This window comes from Xenopus tropicalis, chromosome 3 (genome assembly GCF_000004195.4).
Source record: "Xenopus tropicalis strain Nigerian chromosome 3, UCB_Xtro_10.0, whole genome shotgun sequence".
NCBI classification, from domain to species: domain Eukaryota; kingdom Metazoa; phylum Chordata; class Amphibia; order Anura; family Pipidae; genus Xenopus; species Xenopus tropicalis.
In genome coordinates this window covers 133,492,814-133,515,695 of record NC_030679.2, presented here as the reverse complement: position 1 = coordinate 133,515,695, position 22,882 = coordinate 133,492,814, and the positions used below count along the sequence as shown (strand labels likewise).

Here is a 22,882-nt window from a genome sequence, read left to right as displayed (position 1 = left end):
AAAGGTATGGGCCATTGAGTGTTGGAATTCTAATAAACATTACAAATAATTCACATAAGTTCTTTTTGGCTTTGAAAACAAGTTTATGGAGAAAAAGATCACATCTATATAAAAGTTATAATAAATAAGGGTATTAAAAGAACAGTAACACCAAAATCTTTAAATTATAATGTACTATTGACCCGCACTAGTAAAAGTTGTGCGTTTACCTCAGAAACACTACTATAGTTTATATAAATTAGCTGATTTACAGCCATGGGGGCAGCCATTCAAATTAAAATAGGCTAAGTAGCACAGGTTACATAGCAAAAAAAAAAGCTAAACTCTGTAAAACACCATTGTATTCTACAAAGCTTATCTGTCATCTGCTATGTAACCTTTGTCATTTCCCCTATTAATGTGAACTTGGTTCTTCCCTTTCTTCTGGGAAAGCTTTCCATTAGATGCTGCAGCCTAAACAAACTATAGGCCTGTTAGTCTGACATCAGTAGTAGGAAAGCTATTGGAGGGAGTAATAGGGGATAGGGTACTTGAATACATTACAAATCACAATATTATAAGTTTGTGCCAGCATGGTTTTATGCATAACAAATCTTGCCAGACTAATTTAATTGCCTTTTATCAAGAGGTGAGCAGGAACCTCGATGCTGGAATGGCAGTGGATGTCATCTACTTGAACTTTGCTAAAGCATTTGATACAGTACCTTACAGAAGGTTAAAGAGGATATATAGCATACATTTTTACAATGCACTAATCCATGTAAAAAACTGTAAAATAGAAGTGCTTTTATTTTAATACCTTTGGGTTCAAATATGTTCATAACTGCTTGAAAACTGTGCTCTACCCATACCTTATGCCAGCTTCTGATTTAGACTCTTCAGTACCTGGCTGGGGCAGCTGGCTCTCATAGCTACTTAAAGTGAAGTGAATATGCATAGGGAGGGCGGGGCTTAGCAATGTCACAGGCAGTCATTCCTGCTCTACTCGCTCCTCCCCCCCAGACAGCAGCACAAGCAGAGAGACACAGAAGGAGGGAGGGGATTTCCCTGCTGCTGCTGAGTAAAGCCTGTCAGTCAGTGCTGTGACCAGTTCCTGTGGGAGACTGAAGGACACTCCCATGTTTCATTTTGCTCTGGCTTCAGACTTGAGTGGTTGTCTCTGCAGCTCTCATATAATGGCAGTTTTAGAAGGTAAAATGCTTTCAAAACCTCTTTCTTTCTGCGTCATTTCACATTTTGTGGGAGGATGAATATTATAATTGAATATGAACTTTATATAAAATGTCTCCTTTAATGATAAAATTGAGGAATATTGGTCCGGAACATAATATTTGTAATTGGATAGAGAACTGGCAGTGCAGATCTGGGGCCCAGTTAGGAGCATGTTTTATAAGAAGCAGAAGGTTTCCTCCTCTGATCAGAGAAGGTTAGAGCCCAGGTTACAGTGGCCTTAAGGTCAATCCTCCCTGCTTGGCTAGTTGTCTCTCAAGGGGAGAACCAGGACTAAATACTGGGCACTGCAATCCCTGGGAACACCAGATGGATATCCCTAATAGATTACTAATCTAATGTACTGGATTTTATGGATGTTACACCTTGGATTACAGATAAGTGCGCACAAACATAAAGTGTATGTAACAATCAGGCCTGAACTCCCAGTTATATGTGGTGCACCACAGGGGTAAATATATTGTGTTACTGTATTGGTTTGTTCTATACTGACATTATTTGATCTTTTATGGTTCAGATTGAACTGCTCCAGTTAAACAGAGTGTTGCATTCACTCTCACCATAACTACAGCAAGTGTGTTATCTCTCCTTTGTACCAGGAACCCATACCTTGCCAGGCTACCCAGAAGGTGACAGATAACTTAGTACAATATAATAGCTTCACTAAGTACAGTAAAGTGTTGACGTAAAATAGAAATTGTTGTTTTTATCATTCCTACAAAGGTTCCCACAGAATAGACTGTAGATGCTTTCAGTGCTAATGCTGCCATGGTGTCATGGAGAAGAAACACTGGTTGTTCTGTTCATTTTTGGGTCATGGTGCCTAACAGGCAGATATTTCCAGAACCAAATGCCAAAAAGTCATAATATGTATAATATCTTGAACCTACTGTAGCTATTTTTTATTCCCTTGGAAAGATACCACAGCACTGAGAGCCATTACATCACTTTTATCAGTTTTACACAGTTTTCTCAAATCTCTCTATATGTTACAGTTATATAATGCCCTGCTGGTCACTATTCTACCGTTCTAGATCACTTTTCTGCTTGGCTACCACACGTTTCCCCCTATAACACACTAGCTCTCATTCCAGGTGACTTACCTACTGACAACTGTGCTTCTTCAGCCACATGTAAGCTCCTTTCATTAACAACTTCATTTGGGCTCTCACAGTGGATTTACTCACCTATTCATACTGAGGGTCGTGCCATTGAGTTTATATTCTGCAACCCCTGCTGTTCTTCCAACCTCACTAACTCACAATCATCACACACCACACACACATACAGAGATCTTAATACAGATAACCCCTACCAACACATATCACATCTCCCATATTAGCAACCTCTTCTGTATGAATATGGCTGCTTCTCACTTCAGCAATGCTCTCTTATCTGCTCGTGACACCCTTGCTCATTCCACCTCCTGTCACACACGCCCAGCTGAATAGCTACCCTGGCAGACTGGCTCAGCTTGGTACCCCAGAAGATGTTCTTCATCAGCTAAATGCCAGTGGGAAAGTCATAGACTGATCTTGACTTCATCCACTTAAAGTTCCATGTGTTCCTGCTAAAATTAATCTTTCTTAATAGCTAAACAACTGTACATCTCATCTTTACTCCCAGTCTTACCATTTTTTTACTCTCTAACTCCTTTTACCTTTTCGTATTGTCTGTATGTCCTGTTTTATACTTTCCATAGCCTCTGATATACGGGAATCTGAAAAGAGATGTAAAGATAAAACCATCCATTTTTAGACCTACAGATTGTCAGTCTCCTAAAAATAATATGGTTTTTTTTAGTATAGGTAAATGCAAATAATGGAGCATGAAATGGAGAAAATTTGCACCTTTAAAACATCATACATGAAGTGCTTGGATCTGCCACAAGAGAATATAGAAGTCTTTTTAACAATGTCTTATTTAATCAGCAAGGGAATTGCTTACCCAGTGTCATGGTTGTGATTTGTGTTAGAAGGTTGGTTTTAAACTTATCTGTAGAAAGCCGACAGAAATCTGTAGAATGTTTCCAAGTTATATAAATATGAATATTTTGTATATGGGCGTATGTATGGATATACATGTCCAGAATTCTTATCTTTACTGCAGATTCTGGACTTTAGATGACCCATTGGGGTGACTAGAATGACCAAGTAAACGATATTAAGTATCAGCGTGTAACTAATTGGTAAAGAAAGTCGGTTTCCTCCATAATTTGTTCAGCAAAAGACCAATATGTCTTGACTAAACTGTAATAATTAGTGCAATCAGTCTCTTTGAGCCTTTCCCTGATGTTAGCAATAACTTTAAAGAGATTTCCCTCCCCTAATTGAATCTGCACTGTGTGCTCCTCAGTGTCCACTAGGTGGAGGCACTGTGCTGTCAATCCCAGTTCCCAGTATGCTTTCATAAAAGCAAAAGGGTTATCAGGGCCTGTGACTCCAAAGAGAAGCGAGTTTCTCCAGTTTCTGAGGAAATGACGGTAGATGGCAGCAACTTTAAGGATGAACTCTAGAAAAGTATTGCAACAAGTTATAATAAAGGAGACAGGGAAGGAAGGAGAGGTGGCCATTCGGGCAGTGTGAGTGCTAGGGAGAGAAGCCTGGATGGATCTGCAGGATTGATGCTAAGTAAGCTGCACTGTTGTATTTGAAAAGTTGAGAAATTAAGCAAATACTAAGCCTTCCATGTGATGGATATGGGAAACTACTAATGTTCTTAATCTGAAAGGATTATGGACTTCTCCAAGGTGTGTCTGTATAGACAATACGAGCACATGTTTCCATAAGAACAATAGGCAGATCCAACAGGCGAAGATAATCCGGTTACCCCAGTTCCAATATATCTACACACACATGTATAATAACAATGGGGACCCGCTAGGAGTCTGGGAAACAGGGGAATAAATAGAGCATCAGAGAGCTTGGGGGGTCAGACTCCAGAGATACAGGAAAGGACTGCACTTCAGATTTACTGCTTCAGTTACTCTCCAGCCATTTCTTCAGACTGTGGATAAACTTTTTATGGGACTCCGGAACTGCCTTTGTTTTATCCCTAGTAGAATTTGTTGATGCTTTTGTTACTATTGAACTTTACAAAATAAATTGACAAATGCCACGTGGTTACTCCCCAGTGTTCTTCCCATTTCCATGGCATTCCTTTTATCCTTGTTGAACCTTACACACTGCAGGAACAGCAAAGCAACAAAAGCAAATGGCTTACCCAGTGTTTGGTTTATGGCTGTGATTTGGGTTAGAAGGTTGGCTTTCTCCTCATCTGCAAGAAGTACAGAGGAATTAGCATTTCTCATATAAAGTTATTCAGATGTTTTATTGTATATAATTATATAAGATAATTTACCCGGCCCCCACTATGATCTGACGCAAGGACTCAGCAGGGAGCGGGAGGATGCAGAGGGAGTCAGAGAAAGCAGGGGGGACTTGTTACTTTAAAAAACAGATTTATAAAGATTTATAAAAGCATGGAGCTAGGGTTGCCACCTTTGCCAGGTTTTAAACCCAGACAAAAGGGCAAACACAATGATATCATAGCCATGCTTTGCTGATGTCATCTAGCAAACCGCTGACGTCATCAAGCAGTAATAAAAATGTATTACTAGAATGATTACTACAATAATTTTGTAAGCAGCCCTACAAACAACTAATGTTGGCAAAGTGTTTTATCCGGCTCGATGTCCCTTGGGTCCTAAAGAAAATTGATTTCTTCTGCCTATATGTTCCCAGTCTTTTACCAGGAAGGTACAGTTTCAGACATGGGCATCTGAAGAAAAATTTTCAGAGGGAGCAAAGTCATCAAGCAAAAACTACCTGTCTAGACTAAGCCTGTATATAACTACTAGGAGGCAAGTTTGTTTCTATTGGCAAAGCTCATAGTCACACAGATTTTTTGTGGGGGGTTTACATGTCCTTTAACATGTGAGATGCCAGTATCATTTCTACAGGAAATGGATAATCAGCATATTCACCACACACTTGCCATTATAGTCACTGTAGAAATGGCTAATGAGCACTAACACCAGACAAGCCAGTGAAATCACTGAAAAATGGCCAATGAGCACTCCAGACATGCCAGAAAGATGAATGCAGAAATAGACAGACTGAAAACATTCCCTCACCTACACTCACACAGGCAGAATACCAACACCAAGGTTTTTTTCATATTGCTCCCATGCTACTTGTCTCTGTCTCTGCCTTTCTCTGCCTGGCTCCCCTAAAATATCCAATATGGCCATGTGTTCCACAGTGAAATGCACTGCCATCTTGGATTTTTTTTTTCTTGAGGACCAGGGAGCTGAGAAGAACAGAGGACAAGCAGGGCAATGTGGGACAGTTAAACAGTGATCTGGGCCAGCAGACTGGGAGGTAGTGCATGCAAAGTCCCAGTGGCCTCCCTTGCCCCTACTTGCCGACACCCATGGCTTCACAGAAAGAAATAAGTGGAGCAATCATGAGGTACAGGGGTTGCTTCTTAAAGGAAGAGGAAAGTCTGAATACAATATTGTGTCCAGGGAAAGGCGTACCTGTATATGGGCTTCTAGGGGAGCGCTAAGGCTGCTGGATTCACACTTGCGCTTAGTATATAAAAACGTAACCCACACTCAAGGCCATGACCGGAAATGCATGCGCATTAAATGTTCTTTGGATTAGGCGCATACGCAGGTGATAATGCTCGAGTGTGCGCTTTCGCTATGCAAGCTGGCTCGCATTCAGGGGGAGGGCTTTTGAAACACTTTCAGTTCACCAGCGCCATATCTACTGCGTCACTGAAAATAACATGGCAATGGTGGTGGAGGAGAAATAGCATTTTATTTAGGAAGGCAATACTTGAGACAGGAGCAGATTTATGAAAAATTATTTCAGCAATCAGGTACCCGCAGGGCCCTCTATTAGATATATGAGATAGGGTAAAAGCCTTTTATCAAAATCCCTTATATTTTTCTATATGCATGTATGTATGCATGTATGTATGTATGAATATGAATATATGAGAATACTCACGTTCCTGCTGTAGCTGCCGGCTCACTGTAGAATCTGGAAGAGAAGATCAGTAACAGGTGAGTGAGCTGAATACAAGCTTTTGTTTCATTGGTCGGTCAACTTCCTGCTAGAAAGGAACAGAGTCTTCTCTGTTTATGGAAGGATTGTGTATGAAAGCATCGGTTGTTGTGTATGAACGTCAGGACAGTTTGAGCAATTTATTTAAAAAAAACGCAAGTGAAGGGCTGATATTTGGGAATATTAATGTGATTAATAAATGTTACGTTTTAGTTTGGGATCCTTCAGCCTGTTTGACTTTCGTGGCAATGGAGTCGGGTCTGACAGGAGTCTATTTGTGGTCACATTCTTTGTCATCTGGATTTCACTTTATTTCTATGGATTACTCCCCCTTCACATTAGCCAACTATTCTCCAAGGGGGTAACATTCAGGTGTGGGAGGTGCGGCTTTTAAAAAAAGTTGCTCTTTGCTTGTTTAATTACTTTAGTTTTGTGCAAATTCATGATTTTTTAAGCAAAGAGACTGGGTTACCCAGTATCAGCCCAACTCTCTCTATGGGCAATTACTTATTCTGGAAGTAATTATTATAGTATGTACGGTATATTTTTAAATACATTTTAATCAATTTTTAAGCATATAATTTTTTAGGTCTGATTAAAAACTAATTAACATTATTATTTTCTTATACAGCTTGGGGGCCCTTATTCAGGGTCAGACTTGGGGGGTGTAGGTCCCACTGGGGCTGTTACCCCAGGGGCCCCACACCCCCCAAGGTGCCCCCCATTGGCTGAGTCCCCTGCACCCCGCAAGGTGCCCCCCATTGGCTGAGTCCCCACACCCCCCAAGGTGCCCCCCCGTTGGCTGAGTCCCCACACCCCCAAGGTGCCCCCCGTTGGCTGAGTCCCCACACCCCCCAAGGTGCCCCCCCATTGGCTGAGCCCCTGCACCCCTCTGCCTTTATTTACCAAATAGCTGTTTCGCTATTTTAGGGGAACAGGATTATTCAACACCCCTCATGCTTGATATTATTCTGATATGTTCTTATACAGTATATGCCCCTGCTTCCTCTACAGGAAGTGGTAAATAACACATTCCTGGGCACGCCTACCCCATGCATATGGTAATAAGGGAAACATCTCAGCAGGGAATAAATATGTGAGAGAGCCAATACTCTTTATCATGCAAGGAGGCTCCAAGTTCTTGGATTGTATGCCCAATTTTTTTTGTAACTTATATTTTATATTTCATTTATGCAGTAAACATAATACATTGCTGTAAGAAAGCATATACTAAGTTTCAATCATCAGGGGGAAAACAGAACCTTGCTTCCAGTGATAAGTCATGTGTATTATGTCTTCTTTATCCATAAAAGTCTCCCAATATTTCTCCCGTTCAGATGATCAGAAGCCTCAAAAAAAACAAAAAACCATGAACTGTGTAAAGTAAATTCCCATAATGCCTCGCTCCTGCACCAAGACCAAGACCGGTGTACATGCTCAGTTTGTAAGACTATGTGGAAGCTTCCTGCTGATTGGCTTACATCCACATTCCTAAGGGGGGGTGAGTTCTTAGCATTCTTGAGGGAGGGGGGAGCAGGAGAGGGGGGAGAGGAGAGAGCTGCATGTCTCTGGCACAGGAAAACAAACAGACAACAAATCCTGTTTCTTTTGATAGAGGGCTCAGTGCAGCATTACTGTAAGTGCTTATGACTGTATTTACACAGACCTTTCTGATAAAGCTTACTGAGTTTTTACCTTTCCTTTTTGCTATAGGTTTGCTATTTTGTTCCAGACAGGTTGGATTACAGGGCTGTCCCAGAAAATATGTTGCAGGGATCCCTACATTTCGCAGCTCCTCCAGCAGGTTGAGGGTTGATCTGGGAAAAGTTTGTGTAGTTTTTCAGGAGTGTGGTAACAAAACATCAGGATTTTGTATATGTGTTCTTTTTGTCTCACACATGTGATCATCTTTCTTGCATTATCCCAGATATTTACCAAATCTGTTCAGATAATGGTTTTGGGAGAATTGCATCTAACTTGTCCATGTATTTATGCCGACCCTGAGAGCCTTCTGGTGGGGGGGTCATGAGGATGTTGTAGAGGATGGAAATCAAGCCCTTATGTGGGAGGCCCTTTTTTGCTATAGTTTCAAAAGCCGTTGGTTGATTGGCCTTTGCAAAGGTTGCATATGGTAGTAAAAAATGTCGAAGATTAAGTTGTGGGACTTTGTCTCTTAAAGTCTGGAATGGAAGCTCTGTATGGTTCCGAGGTTCTAACATATCTTTTACGGTGTGTAGATTTGTTCCAATCCATCTGTTGTAAAAAGAAGGATCCGTGCCTGCGAGGAAATTTGGGTTCCTTAGATATATTGTATTGCCTGACCAGAAATTAAAGGAGGAAAGGCTAAGTCACTTGAGGGTGCCAAAATGTTAGGCACCCCCAAGTGACTTAAATTGCCTTCCTTGTACCCCGGGCTGGTGCCCCTGTTAGGAGAGAACAGCCCGGGGTAGCTGCGAGCCCTTTCTCTTTCCTGTTTCGCGAGCACGCGCATGCGCAGTAGAGTGAACAGTGGAACTTTAACCACAAAGTTGGCTTTTCACTCTACTGCGCATGTGCCGGTCCCGGGAATTTGCCGGCAGAACGAAGCTGGAAGGAGGAAGCGCTCGCTACAGGTAACCTGGGCTGGTGCAGTTTTCTCCTAACAGGGGCACCAGCCCGGGGTACAAGGTAAGCGATTTAAGTCAATTGGGGGTGCCTAATATTTTGGCACCCACAATTGACTTAGCCTTTACTTGTCCTTTAAGATGTGTTTATATTTAAGCCTAGTCCAGATTGAAAGTGTGAGTTAAGTTGATGATAGCATGTATGGAGATGCTTGTATTTTATCAGTTTTGGACCAGATTGTTGAGTTGAAGTGGGAGTTATTGTGTGGGATCAAGCACAAGGTACTGTTTTATTATTACAGAGAAAAGGGAATCATTTAACCATTAAATAAACCCAATAGGGCTGTTCTGCCCCCAATAAGGGGTAATTATATCTTAGTTGGGATCAAGTACAGGTACTGTTTTATTATTACAGAGAAAAGGGAATCATTTAACCATTAAATAAACCCAATAGGGTTGTTCTGCCCCCAATAAGGGGTAATTATATCTTAGTTGGGATCAAGTACAGGTACTGTTTTATTATTACAGAGAAAAGGGAATCATTTAACCATTAAATAAACCCAATAGGGTTGTTCTGCCCCCAATAAGGGGTAATTATATCTTAGTTGGGATCAAGTACAGGTACTGTTTTATTATTACAGAGAAAAGGGAATCATTTAACCATTAAATAAACCCAATAGGATTGTTCTGCCCCCAATAAGGGGTAATTATATCTTAGTTGGGATCAAGTACAGGTACTGTTTTATTATTACAGAGAAAAGGGAATCATTTAACCATTAAATAAACCCAATAGGGCTGTTCTGCCCCCAATAAGGGGTAATTATATCTTAGTTGGGATCAAGTACAGGTACTGTTTTATTATTACAGAGAAAAGGGAATCATTTAACCATTAAATAAACCCAATAGGGCTGTTCTGCCCCCAATAAGGGGTAATTATATCTTAGTTGGGATCAAGTACAGGTACTGTTTTATTATTACAGAGAAAAGGGAATCATTTAACCATGAAATAAACCCAATAGGGCTGTTCTGCCCCAATAAGGGGTAATTATATCTTAGTTGGGATCAAGTACAGGTACTGTTTTATTATTACAGAGAAAAGGGAATCATTTAACCATTAAATAAACCCAATAGGGCTGTTCTGCCCCCAATAAGGGGTAATTATATCTTAGTTGGGATCAAGCACAAGGTACTGTTTTATTATTACAAAGAAAAAGGCAATCATTTAAAAAAGTTATTTCAGTAAAATGGAGATGGCCGTCCCGAAATTCCGCATTTCACCTTTGGCAACAGTTGTCACAACACTGCTGCAAAGATTTGCTGCAACACAAAATCACTGTGTGAGAGGAAAAAGTGAGAAAAGAGGCAGTTGTGTCAAAAAAAAGTTGTGGTCATGTCAAATAAGTTGTGGTTGCATCAAAAAAGTCGCGGTCGCACCAAATAACTTGCAGTTGCATAAAAAAGTCACCATCGCATCAAGTAAGTTGCAATTGGGTCAACAAAGTCAAAATGTGTCAAATAAGTCATGGATGTGTCAAACAAGTTGTGCAATAGCTGCATTTCTGGGAATTTTTCAGCAAAGAGATGGGACAGACTTGCTCATCACTAATTATGTACAGTATGTTTTAAAGGATTAATCTATTTTTAATTGGATCAAATGTTTGCAGCTGTCAACTAAGTCAAGTGTATGACTGTGAAGAATAGGTAGTTATATATTATATATGTTATTGCCGCTGTGGGTGAAACTCACAGTATATAAACATGAGGCTGGTCAGGATTATCAGGAAAATGAAGACAAGAACCAGCAGGGTCACCAGAACCATCAGGAGTCTCCTCTGTGTCCCCAATGTTTCACTTGCCTTCAGAGCTAAAAAAGAAATGGATACACAGACACATTAGTTATTGCTTCTGTTGGGAGAGAAATTCTGTGTTTTTGGCTTTTAAATAACATATATTTAATGGAAAGTTTATTGGCCCAAAGTATCAGATCTTTGCAGAGATGGACTATGTGCAGCCTCAGATCTAGGCACTGAGGGATGGGGAAAGGAGGACAAACACTGGGGCCTTTGGGCATCTAGTTCCAGTGATGCCATAATGATGATTATCTGCAAAGCTCACTGGAATTCAATGTTTTGATCCTTTATGTCCCATAGAACTGAAGTTGGGGTGGGTTTAATATGTATTTAACAACCAGAGAAAAATAAAAAGCCGACCGATCAGCAGAAACAGCTGCCCATCATTTCACTAGTTAAACATATTGTAACTATGCTCCTTGTGTCATAAAGCGGAAATAAAGGCATAATCACTGCTGGGTGCCAAAATGTTAGGCTGAAAACAAACTGCACTGGGGGGGGGGGGTGTGATACAGTTATCACTACATCATCCTCTTCTTGTTTACAGAACAGGACTAGTGCACAAGCTGAATGTAGAAGCAAAGAGCCGGCTTCTCACTACTCTGTGCAAATACACCCAGCCAGGGGCTGTAGACAGGATCACCGAAGAGGAGGAAGATGGAGACGTGACACACAAACAGTGGTACCCAGGGCTGGTGTCATTTTCAACCAACAGGAGCACTGGCCCAGGGTCTCAGGTATGTGATTAAAATAAGCCCAGTGAATCTGCCTTTCTTTCTCCTTTACAGAATGTTGCTTAATTAGAACATGACACATGAGGCTGAGGTATAGAGCTCCACAGACATCAGCGCCATGCAAACACTGGCCCTACAGTGAGTTGTTATAGTAGGGAAACCACACACAGGAATACAGATTACCTTTTGGTGAGAGGTTTTCTCCTTTAGATTCTTGTTTAAACCTCATCATCTCCCTTGGTTCCTTAGTGCCAGGGACATTTTCATAATCATCACTATCAGAGTCACTTTGCCTTGTTCCTGGGTATTTGAAATAAAATGTTATATTAGTAGTTGAAGATGAGTTTAATTAAGAGCTTTAATTTCAGTCCTAGCTTGTAAGGAGGTAAAATAAAGAACATGTTTATACATGTGTAAGCTTATGGTAAATTAGCCTTTCTGTTTACCACAAACCACACCTTATTTTACACGGGATGAGACTAGATCCTTTAGGATGTGAACCCTCGCTTTATATGGAGGCCAGGTAGTTATGTGTTGTATCTCTCAAGAAATGGGCGCCAGTGGTTCTTAATGTTGAAACAATGAACTGTTTATTTACACAGCCACTTAGGAGTAATTACAGCACAGAATAGGTAGTAGCATCTCACAGAACAGACAGTACTCACAACAAATGGTCACAATGACTCTCTCCTGCAGGGCACAATGGGTTAACTCCCAGATTTTATGATCCCCTGAGATCATAGGATCCACGTTGCACACAAACAAGCCAAGGCACACATACATGCTAGGCCCCATCAGCCAATGAATGGACAGAGTTCTGCCTTTTGCTCCCACACTACTTCCTGTTACAGTCAGAGCTGCATTATTTCCTGTCAGCTGATCTCTGAGGGAGCACACAGCCCATCACTAAATGGCGGCTCAAGGGAAAGGATGCAAAAGGGCAATATTTACTGATATACAGTGGTGTGAAAAACTATTTGCCCCCTTCCTGATTTCTTATTCTTTTGCATGTTTGTCACACAAAATGTTTCTGATCATCAAACACATTTAACTATTAGTCAAAGATAACATAAGTAAACACAAAATGCAGTTTTTAAATGAGGGTTTTTATTATTTAGGGAGAAAAAAAATCCAAACCTACATGGCCCTGTGTGAAAAAGTAATTGCCCCCTGAACCTAATAACTGGTTGGGCCACCCTTAGCAGCAATAACTGCAATCAAGCATTTGCGATAACTTGCAACGAGTCTTTTACAGCGCTCTGGAGGAATTTTGGCCCACTCATCTTTGCAGAATTGTTGTAATTCAGCTTTATTTGAGGGTTTTCTAGCATGAACCACCTTTTTAAGGTCATGCCACAACATCTCAATAGGATTCAGGTCAGGACTTTGACTAGGCCACTCCAAAGTCTTCATTTTGTTTTTCTTCAGCCATTCAGAGGTGGATTTGCTGGTGTGTTTTGGGTCATTGTCCTGCTGCAGCACCCAAGATCGCTTCAGCTTGAGTTGACGAACAGATGGCCGGACATTCTCCTTCAGGATTTTTTGGTACACAGTAGAATTCATGGTTCCATCTATCACAGCAAGCCTTCCAGGTCCTGAAGCAGCAAAACAACCCCAGACCATCACACTACCACCACCATATTTTACTGTTGGTATGATGTTCTTTTTCTGAAATGCTGTGTTACTTTTACGCCAGATGTAACAGGACACGCACCTTCCAAAAAGTTCAACTTTTGTCTCGTCGGTCCACAAGGTATTTTCCCAAAAGTCTTGGCAATCATTGAGATGTTTTTTAGCAAAATTGAGACGAGCCATAATGTTCTTTTTGCTTAAAAGTGGTTTGCGCCTTGGAAATCTGCCATGCAGGCCGTTTTTGCCCAGTCTCTTTCTTATGGTGGAGTCGTGAACACTGACCTTAATTGAGGCAAGTGAGGCCTGCAGTTCTTTAGATGTTGTCCTGGGGTCTTTTGTGGCCTCTCGGATGAGTTGTCTCTGCGCTCTTGGGGTAATTTTGGTCGGCCGGCCACTCCTGGGAAGGTTCACCACTGTTCCATGTTTTTGCCATTTGTGGATAATGGCTCTCACTGTGGTTCGCTGGAGTCCCAAAGCTTTAGAAATGGCTTTATAACCTTTACCAGACTGATAGATCTCAATTACTTTTGTTCTCATTTGTTCCTGAATTTCTTTGCATCTTGGCATGATGTCTAGCTTTTGAGGTGCTTTTGGTCTACTTCTCTGTGTCAGGTAGCTCCTATTTAAGTGATTTCTTGATTGAAACAGGTGTGGCAGTAATCAGGCCTGGGGGTGACTACAGAAATTGATATTGAAATTGAAAATTGAAATTGATAAACCACAGTTAAGTTATTTTTTAACAAGGGGGGCAATCACTTTTTCACACAGGGCCATGTAGATTTGGAGTTTTTTTTCTCCCTTAATAACGTAAACCTTCATTTAAAAACTGCATTTTGTGTTCAATTATGTTATCTTTGACTAATAGTTAACGGTTTTTGATGATCAGAAACATTTAAGTGTGACAAACATGCAAAAGAATAAGAAATCAGGAAGGGGGCAAATAGTTTTTCACACCACTGTATATATTCCAGTTTGGGAGATTCTTTAATAGGCAACTTAACATGATATAACCCGTTTGTTAAGTATTCATTTTGGGGGTTTCCCTTTAACTAAAGACAAGTTTAGTTCTGGTTGAGATGTGAACACTGGCTCCTCCCATTCCAGTAATGCCAGGGTTTAACTCCATAATGCAACAAAAAAAGCTTAGGCCAAATTGAAGATATAAATGGGACACCAACACAAAAAATGAGTGCATGAGGGTGTGCATGATCAAAAACATAAATGCAATTAAGGAAGAAAGATCATAACACTGCAGCACCCACAGCTGTGTTAGTTCGTAGACCAATTTAAGACTTAACCCTTAATTAACCATTAATATATATCAAATCGTTAAAAGTAAGGGGTACGGCTCAGTGACACACTGAGGTGCCCACACTAGCACTCTGCATCTGGTTTAGGGAGAGCAGGAAGGGAAGAGAGCAAATACAGAATTAACTATACCTGTGCTGGTTTGAATGATGCACCACACCATCCACTAACATCGTTTCAGACCACCACGCACCCTTTACCAAACCATACCCTCTTCCCCTCTCCCACACCATCAACACCCACGGTGCTCAACACCTGCCTACCCAGCTAAGTTAAAATCAGTGCCTGATGCACATTTCGCTCGGTAAGTCCAAGCTTTTACAAAGGTATTAAAGTCAGGCAGATCATAGGGAAAGTTAAATAGACAAAGGACTGCCCCCCTAGTTTGAACAGACCAATCATACATGCCCCTGGGAACCCACCCCAGAAATCATACTCAGTGCCACACCCCCACCTCCTTTCCACTCTGCACGTGTATACTAAGGGGCTGATTTACTAACACACGAATCCGAATCCGAATTGGAAAAATTCCGATTGGAAAACGAACATTTTGCGTTTTTTTCGTCGCCGTTACGACTTTTCGTAAATTGTCGCAACTTTTTCGTAACCATTACAACTTGCGCGAAAAGTCGTGACTTTTTCGTAACCGTTACGATTTGCTCATATCTTGTCGTGACTTTTTCGTATTGAGCGCTCGTAAGCGGCGGGCGAAAGTTTCAGACTTAGCATGATTTTGGCAGTCTCCCGGCCCAAGGAAAGTCTCCCATAGGGCTCAATGGCACTCTGCAGCTCCAACCCGGCCCAAGGAAAGTCTCCCATAGGGCTCAATGGCACTCTGCAGCTCCAACCCGGCCCAAGGAAAGTCTCCCATAGGGCTCAATGGCACTCTGCAGCTCCAACCCGGCCCAAGGAAAGTCTCCCATAGGGCTCAATGGCACTCTGCAGCTCCAACCTGGCCCAAGGGAAGTCTCCCATAGGGCTCAGTGGCACTCTGCAGTTCCAACCTGGCCCAAGGAAAGTCTCCCATAGGGCTCAATGGCACTCTGCAGCTCCAACCCGGCCCAAGGAAAGTCTCCCATAGGGCTCAATGGCACTCTGCAGCCCCAACCCGGCCCAAGGAAAGTCTCCTATAGGGCTCAATGGCACTCTGCAGCTCCAACCCGGCCCAAGGAAAGTCTCCCATAGGGCTCAATGGCACTCTGCAGCTCCAACCCGGCCCAAGGAAAGCCTCCCATAGGGCTCAATGGCAATCTGCAGCTCCAACCCGGCCCAAGGAAAGTCTCCCATAGGGCTCAATGGCACTCTGCAGCTCCAACCCGGCCCAAGGAAAGCCTCCCATAGGGCTCAATGGCACTCTGCGGCTCCAACCCGGCCCAAGGAAAGTCTCCCATAGGGCTCAATGGCACTCTGCGGCTCCAACCTGGCCCAAGGAAAGCCTCCCATAGGGCTCAATGGCACTCTGCGGCTCCAACCCGGCCCAAGGAAAGTCTCCCATAGGGCTCAATGGCACTCTGCAGCTCCAACCTGGCCCAAGGAAAGTCTCCCATAGGGCTCAATGGCACTCTGCAGCTCCAACCCGGCCCAAGGAAAGTCTCCCATAGGGCTCAATGACACTCTGCAGCTCCAACCTGGCCCAAGGAAAGTCACCATAGTGAAGCTTGAATGAATCCGAAACTTTCGTACTCGGCGCGAAAGTTGCGAAAAAGTTGCGACCTTTCGCGCAAGTCGTAGCGCTATGAAAAAGTCACGACATTTTGCGAAACATTTGTAATGGCTACGAAAAAGTCGCGACAATTTCCGAAAAAATCGCAAAATACCAATCATTGCGAAAAAAACGCATTCGGACGCCTTCGGACCATTCGTGGGTTAGTAAATCAGCCCCTAAGTAACATCTCCAGGGAGACGTTAAAAACAGGTGCGGCACTACAGGGTTTCCAGCCTCACGTCTCCCTAGCAACGCCTCTCCCAGCACGAGCGCTAAGCTCCTCTCAAGCAGACACGTTGGTACAGGAGAACTAGCTTTGCATCCCAATGGCAGTGCTTCTCCCCGTGCAAGAGTTCTGCTCCCAATGTATAGTTATAAATACTTTTAAAAATCTAGATACGGGCATTAATTCAATATAGGAATTAAAAAGATTGTCTTTACAGGGAGTGCTATAGGGAAATATATCACAGTGGGGTAGTGAGGCATAAGAGATTTAAATGAGAGTCAATCAGGTACAGTATTTCCTTAGGCACAAGTTTCAGATAAAAACATTGAGGGTAATGCTTTCATTTAAGCTCCCAGATCCACGTTGCGTTCATGAGAAAGATCCACTAACGCACGTGGACCTAGGAATAAAACAATTTTTTTAATGTTTTATATTGTGACAAAAATGTAAAAAATCCGATACCAAAAATACACCATCTAAAAGCTGCTGAGATCAGGTTAAAGTCAGTGGCAAGTGTCCTTTTTCCAACTGGAAGATCTTTCTTTGCTTTATGGTTTTGGAGATTTTTTGATGCTTGCGTTTGTGCAATAATGTGAAAAAGTTGCAGTTTTCATGGTTTTTCCTGATCTTTTTTGTGGTTTTAGAGAAAATGAGTTTAGTCATGCCTCCCCATGTGATTACACAACTAAATCTATTTATGTGTATTTATGTGACTGGTCGTTTAATCTTAATCTTAAGTAAATTATTGTTACATAGTCAAGTCCTCCCTGCTGTGCTGTTCTCTCTCCATATTAATGATACAGACATATTCCCATATAGATCTCTCTCATCCCAGTCCCTTGTTATACCCCTTACCTCTGTCCATCTTGTGCCAATGGATGGGAAAGTCTCTCTGCCCAGCTGAGTGGTTCCTTCTCTCCCATCCCAGCCCCTTGTTATACCCCTTACCTCTGTCCATCTTGTGCCAATGGATGGGAAAGTCTCTCTGCCCAGCTGAGTGGTTCCTTCTCTCCCATCCCAGCCCCTTGTTATACCCCTTACCTCTGTCCATCTTGTGCCAATGGATGGGAAAGTCTCTCTGCCCAGCTGAGTGGTTCCTTCTCTCCCATCCCAGTCCCTTGTTATACCCCTTACCTCTGTCCATCTTGTGCCAATGGATGGGAAAGTCTCTCTGCCCAGCTGAGTGGGTCCCTTCTCAGTGTGGTTCTGGCTCCTCTGTGCAGATACAGTAGGTGCAGTCACTTCTGTTTTTTTCATCATGTGTTTGTATTTCCTCTTAACATCGTACAACAAAAATCTTTGCAAGATGAAATGACTGAATAGTATTTTTATGTGTTTGTAGTGTATTTTTTGAGTACCATTTTCAGGCAATATTACTGTGCTAGCACAATGTAATGTAATGTTTTATACTGTATAAAATTATAATAGGAGGTAATGCAAATGACTGATTATTAAGCTTTGAGGCAATTTTAAGACATTTCATAAAAAGTCTAGCTTTGCAAATCTTTGTAGTTTAATAGTTTGGAGCAGAAAGTCATATTTGCTGATTTTTGTATTCTTTTGAATGAGTACTTTGCCACATAAATCTCAGAGAGGGAGATTATTTTGCAGCAGCCAGTGTCAGCTTTGAGTATTTCTTCTCTGCACTTTAATGTTGGGGTCACTGCATACTTTGATACTCCTATGCATATCGGGCATCACACTGGCATTCTTTATATTTATATTGCTTTGTAGGAGATAAGATACTGTTCATAGTAAAGTTTGGAGTAGGACATTTTGCATTAATCAGAATGTGTACCTTCCATTAATATAGGGTTTTCTGGGGTCAACTTACTGATAGGGACTCATGGGACACAACATTTCTGAACATATCAAAGAATCTTAAGTGGAGGGAGAATAGTGAAATCACTTGAATAAAGCACAATAATGACTCCTGAGAAGGCTAAAGGGAAGTGGTTTTAACTTAAAGCAACAACATTACTTACTATGGACTGGCCTGAAGAACACTAGTCAGCTCTGTCTGTTTTTCTGATCAGCTCAACATTTTTATTTTTACTGTTCTTTTATTCTTTTTTTAATACCACTACAGTATGAGGATTCTACTTTAGATTACAGCTAGTGATGGGCGAAATGTTTCACCAGGCATGGATTCATGGTGAATTTCTCCGTTTCACCATTGGCGGATTGTTTCGCGAAATGGATGAAGAAATTCACAGTAGAAAAATTTGCTGCACGTCCTAAAATTGTCGCAAGAATAGTCACGGGCGTCAAAAGTATAGTCGAAATGTCGAAATAGTCAAAATGAAGGATATGGCTAGCCCCATGTGACATTTCAAAATTAAATCTATGTTTTTAAAAAACAGATTACAATGCAGGATTCTGCTGGAGCAGCTCTATTAACTGATGGGTTTTGAAAAAAAAACCTGTTTTCCCATGACAGTATTCCTTTAAAAGTAATACCTACCTTACAACTAAAACAATGATTATAAGATCCAGTTCTGTTATGTGCAAATACCCATAGTGTGCCTGCCCTGGAACCCATTTCCAATTGACTGTACTTTATACAAAAGGCAATAAAACAAAGACCCCATTGCCTGGTTGCTTCTGTCATTTATTTCATCACACTTCCATTCTATTTGCAGGCTAGAATACGGAAACTTCAACGATGTGCTACATACAATATTTTTGTCACATCCTTCCTGGTATTCATTTTTGGAAACCACATAACTGTACATGTAACACAAACTCAAACATCAATCAGCAATTGTCTCAGTGCTAGAGGTTTGTGACAAACAGAAATTCATATTAGTTGTGTACTTGCTTCATTCCTGAACACAAACTGCCAGCAACACAGCTCCCTTGTGTCTATAGTGAGTCTGGTCTGGAAGGTCAAGGGAGATAAAATGTCATTCCTAAAAATCAAGGGCTGGGACTGATAGTATCACTTTGAGATCATTTTAATTTAACACAGAGCTCTACTACGCTACTAAACTACAGTGGCTGTCACCAACATGGGTACCACTTGTGAAAACCCAAATCACTCCAATGAATTACTCTTTGTAGCAGAGGATCATCTGCCCTTGTCTGATGGAATCCCTCACACAGGGGAGAAACTACACTCTGGCAGCCACTTGGAGATGTAGACTCTCTAGTTACTAGTCTTGCTTCTAAATTCCATCAGTTTCCATTTTACAAGCTGTACAGATTCCAAACTCTGTCAACAAGAACTGTGCTGCACCCTCTCATGAATGAGACACTGTTAGTAAATTCAGGTTAAACATCAATCTTAGTTCATTGATTATAATTTAAAAAAAAAAGTAATACAAAAAACAAGGAGAATCACATATATCATTTATGTCATTTATTTTGATATGAGTGACTAGAAATGGTGCATCCCATATTGTTAATGAGCAGATCTGCTTGCTGTCCCTTTAGAATTTGGTGAAAGCTGGTGAAACCCTTTTTTAGGGAAAAATACAGTTACACTGAGACCCTCTTTTTCAGCCGGGCCCTTACACAGTATTGCAGAATGACTATAAGTAGCTGAACTACAGCAGTCAACAGTCATTACCTCATTCACAGGATCGTCTCACAGTGGATACTAGGGACTAATGTTCTAGACTTTACATTAGCATCCAACGCCTCCTGGAGTGGAGCACAAAGAGGAAGAGTTATCTTCTCCAACCTAGATCCCTAGACTCCCTCTAATGTGTGGCAGTATACTTTCCATTCAAAAACTAACATCTATTTCCTGCATCAGATGTTTGCTTTGATTTTCCAACTTGTTATAGTCTGATCTGGTTGGAATAGGTAAGAGCACTGGTCCAAAATTATGACTTTATTGCCTTGAAGCAGAAGGCAAAATTGTTACACAGCTCAGTATAGCACAGCATCAAACCAGCAAAGCAGTCTGTACACAGGTCTTTCATGTGTAAAGCCAAAACCAGACTGATGCTTGCTGACTGGGGCGGCCTTTTATACTCAAGGCTCCCAGCATGCTTTGCAATTCAGTGACATCATGCATTTTAAAATTAAACAAGTATTATTTTTGAATTAATTAAATTTCTGTTGGTATTTTTGCGAGCCTATAAGGAATATGAACGTATGTTAACTAAAGAATTATACACCTGTGGGATATAGCTTCGATGGAGAAATATGTAGAGACTCAAATGATTCCCCGGGGTTTAAGAATAAAAAAATTCCATCATTTACAGATCGGACCGGTCCCTGGATCAACTTGTACTGAGAGCTATCTCCCCTACCCCTGTATTCCCTCACTTGTACTGAGAGCTATCTCCCCTACCCCTGTATTCCCTCACTTGTACTGAGAGCTATCTCCCCTACCCCTGTATTCCCTCACTTGTACTGAGAGCTATCTCCCATACCCCTGTATTCCCTCACTTGTACTGAGAGCTATCTCCCCTACCCCTGTATTCCCTCACTTGTACTGAGAGCTATCCCCCCTACCCCTGTATTCCCTCACTTGTACTGAGAGCTATCTCCCCTACCCCTGTATTCCCTCACTTGTACTGAGAGCTATCTCCCCTACCCCTGTATTCCCTCACTTGTACTGAGAGCTATCTCCCATAACCCTGTATTCCCTCACTTGTACTGAGAGCTATCTCCCCTACCCCTGTATTCCCTCACTTGTACTGAGAGCTATCTCCCATAACCCTGTATTCCCTCACTTGTACTGAGAGCTATCTCCCCTACCCCTGTATTCCCTCACTTGTACTGAGAGCTATCCCCCCTACTCCTGTATTCCCTCACTTGTACTGAGAGCTATCTCCCATAACCCTGTATTCCCTCACTTGTACTGAGAGCTATCCCCCCTACCCCTGTATTCCCTCACTTGTACTGAGAGCTATCCCCCCTACCCCTGTATTCCCTCACTTGTACTGAGAGCTATCTCCCCTACCCCTGTATTCCCTCACTTGTACTGAGAGCTATCTCCCCTACCCCTGTATTCCCTCACTTGCTAAGAATCCATCCAGCCCCTTTTTAAAGCTATATAATGTATCAGCCAGCACGACTGATTCGGGGAGGGAATTCCACAACTTCACAGCTCTCACTGTAAAAAATCCTTTCCAAATATTTAAACGGAACCTCCCTTCTTCTAAATGGAGCTTAGGTTGAACTTAAAAGAGTGGAAAAAGAAATTGACACATTTAGAAAATCAGCACATTTTGATGATATTTTTGAACTCTCTTTTTTCAGAAGAGAGTTAAAAAGGTAGAAATAGAAGTTATGGAAAATGAAAAGAGAAAATTTGTTTGAGACACTATTGATTATAATAAAGGACAAGTATATAATTGGGCACAAGAGAGGAGAGAAAGTAGAAAGAATCAGAGATATACCCACAGATCTATCTCAAAAAATACTAGCACTCCTAAGAAAGTGAGCTTCTCTAGTATGGATTGTGATGAACTCTCAGAAGGCTCTTTTGCTGGCTCCTCTCCTGCTTCTTCACAGGTTAACAGAATAGAAAAGGCTCAAGAGGTTTTTTTTAGGAGAACAAGATGACGGCAAATCACCAACCCGACAATGGACTCGCAAAAAGACCAACAGAAATTTATGGAAAACAAGACCAAGAAACTCCAATGGAATGAAGAGAAAGAGAATGGGAGCGATACACACTGCGGAGAAGGCCACAGAAAAAGTTTTTAATTTATCAAAACTAAAGTATTCACGTCATCACATCTACAGGTGTTAAGTAAGGATCTCTCCTTCTCTGCTTAAAAAATATTTTTTGCAAGAAAGGAATAAGCGAGGTGACCACGGATTGGCAGGAACTGGAATGCAAGGTCGAGAAGTTACAACAGGACCTGCTACAGATGAAGTTCCGCTGAGATACAAGGGATTATGAGAGGGGTGAAATCTACATTTGGAAGCAGACATGCTGCCAATTTTACAGACACACAAGGGCAGCTATGGCCTCACAGGACACCGCCACGCCGCACACGTCGGATATAGAGGGCTGCTCTCCTCCTTCCTCGTTTGCTTCAGCAAGTTCTGCTGATTTTTTAGGACCAAGTCAGCGCAGAAAAGGAGGAAAATGAGACAGGGAAGGAAAAGGTGCAGATCGCAACTACCAGAGGAAAGGGGTGAGAAAACTGAGTTGAATAATGTATTTAATTTATCCTCTTATACCCTTCTGGAGCAGAACTATCTGTGCTTAGTAAGGGACTTCATTTTGTGCCTACACAGAGTAGTCCACCATTTAACTTTGTGATTGACATGTTTAAATTCACCAGATCTCTTAAATTAAAAGCATATTTTTCTGATAAGGGGTTAGTGCTGGGCGGTATACCGGTTTAACGGTATGAGTTTAACGGTATGAGTTTTAAACATACCGCTATACCGGTATGCGCGCCTCCTGCTGTTTTTCTCCAATCACATCCGGGTTGCGCCCGTGCGTACGTGACGTCGGCGCGCATGTGAGGTCAGCGCGCACGCGACGTCGCTAGGACGCATCGCTGGAGCTGGAGGAACCACAAGTTGGGTAAGTTCTGCTGGGGG

At 41.8% G+C, this 22,882-nt stretch overlaps 1 protein-coding gene across 1 annotated transcript in view; it reads right to left on the bottom strand.

Annotated features, from left to right (window-relative positions):
• LOC100486944 (macrophage mannose receptor 1) overlaps window positions 1–22,882 on the bottom strand; it is a 48,382-nt gene that overhangs the window by 9,932 nt on the left and 15,568 nt on the right. Inside the window, exons 6-10 of the mRNA XM_031898240.1 lie at window positions 11,676–11,792; window positions 10,656–10,772; window positions 6,249–6,281; window positions 4,453–4,506; window positions 2,891–2,950 (exon numbers count right to left, since the gene is read on the bottom strand). Coding sequence (XP_031754100.1) covers window positions 2,891–2,950; window positions 4,453–4,506; window positions 6,249–6,281; window positions 10,656–10,772; window positions 11,676–11,792 — 381 coding nt within the window. The remainder of the gene's footprint in view (window positions 1–2,890; window positions 2,951–4,452; window positions 4,507–6,248; window positions 6,282–10,655; window positions 10,773–11,675; window positions 11,793–22,882) is intronic.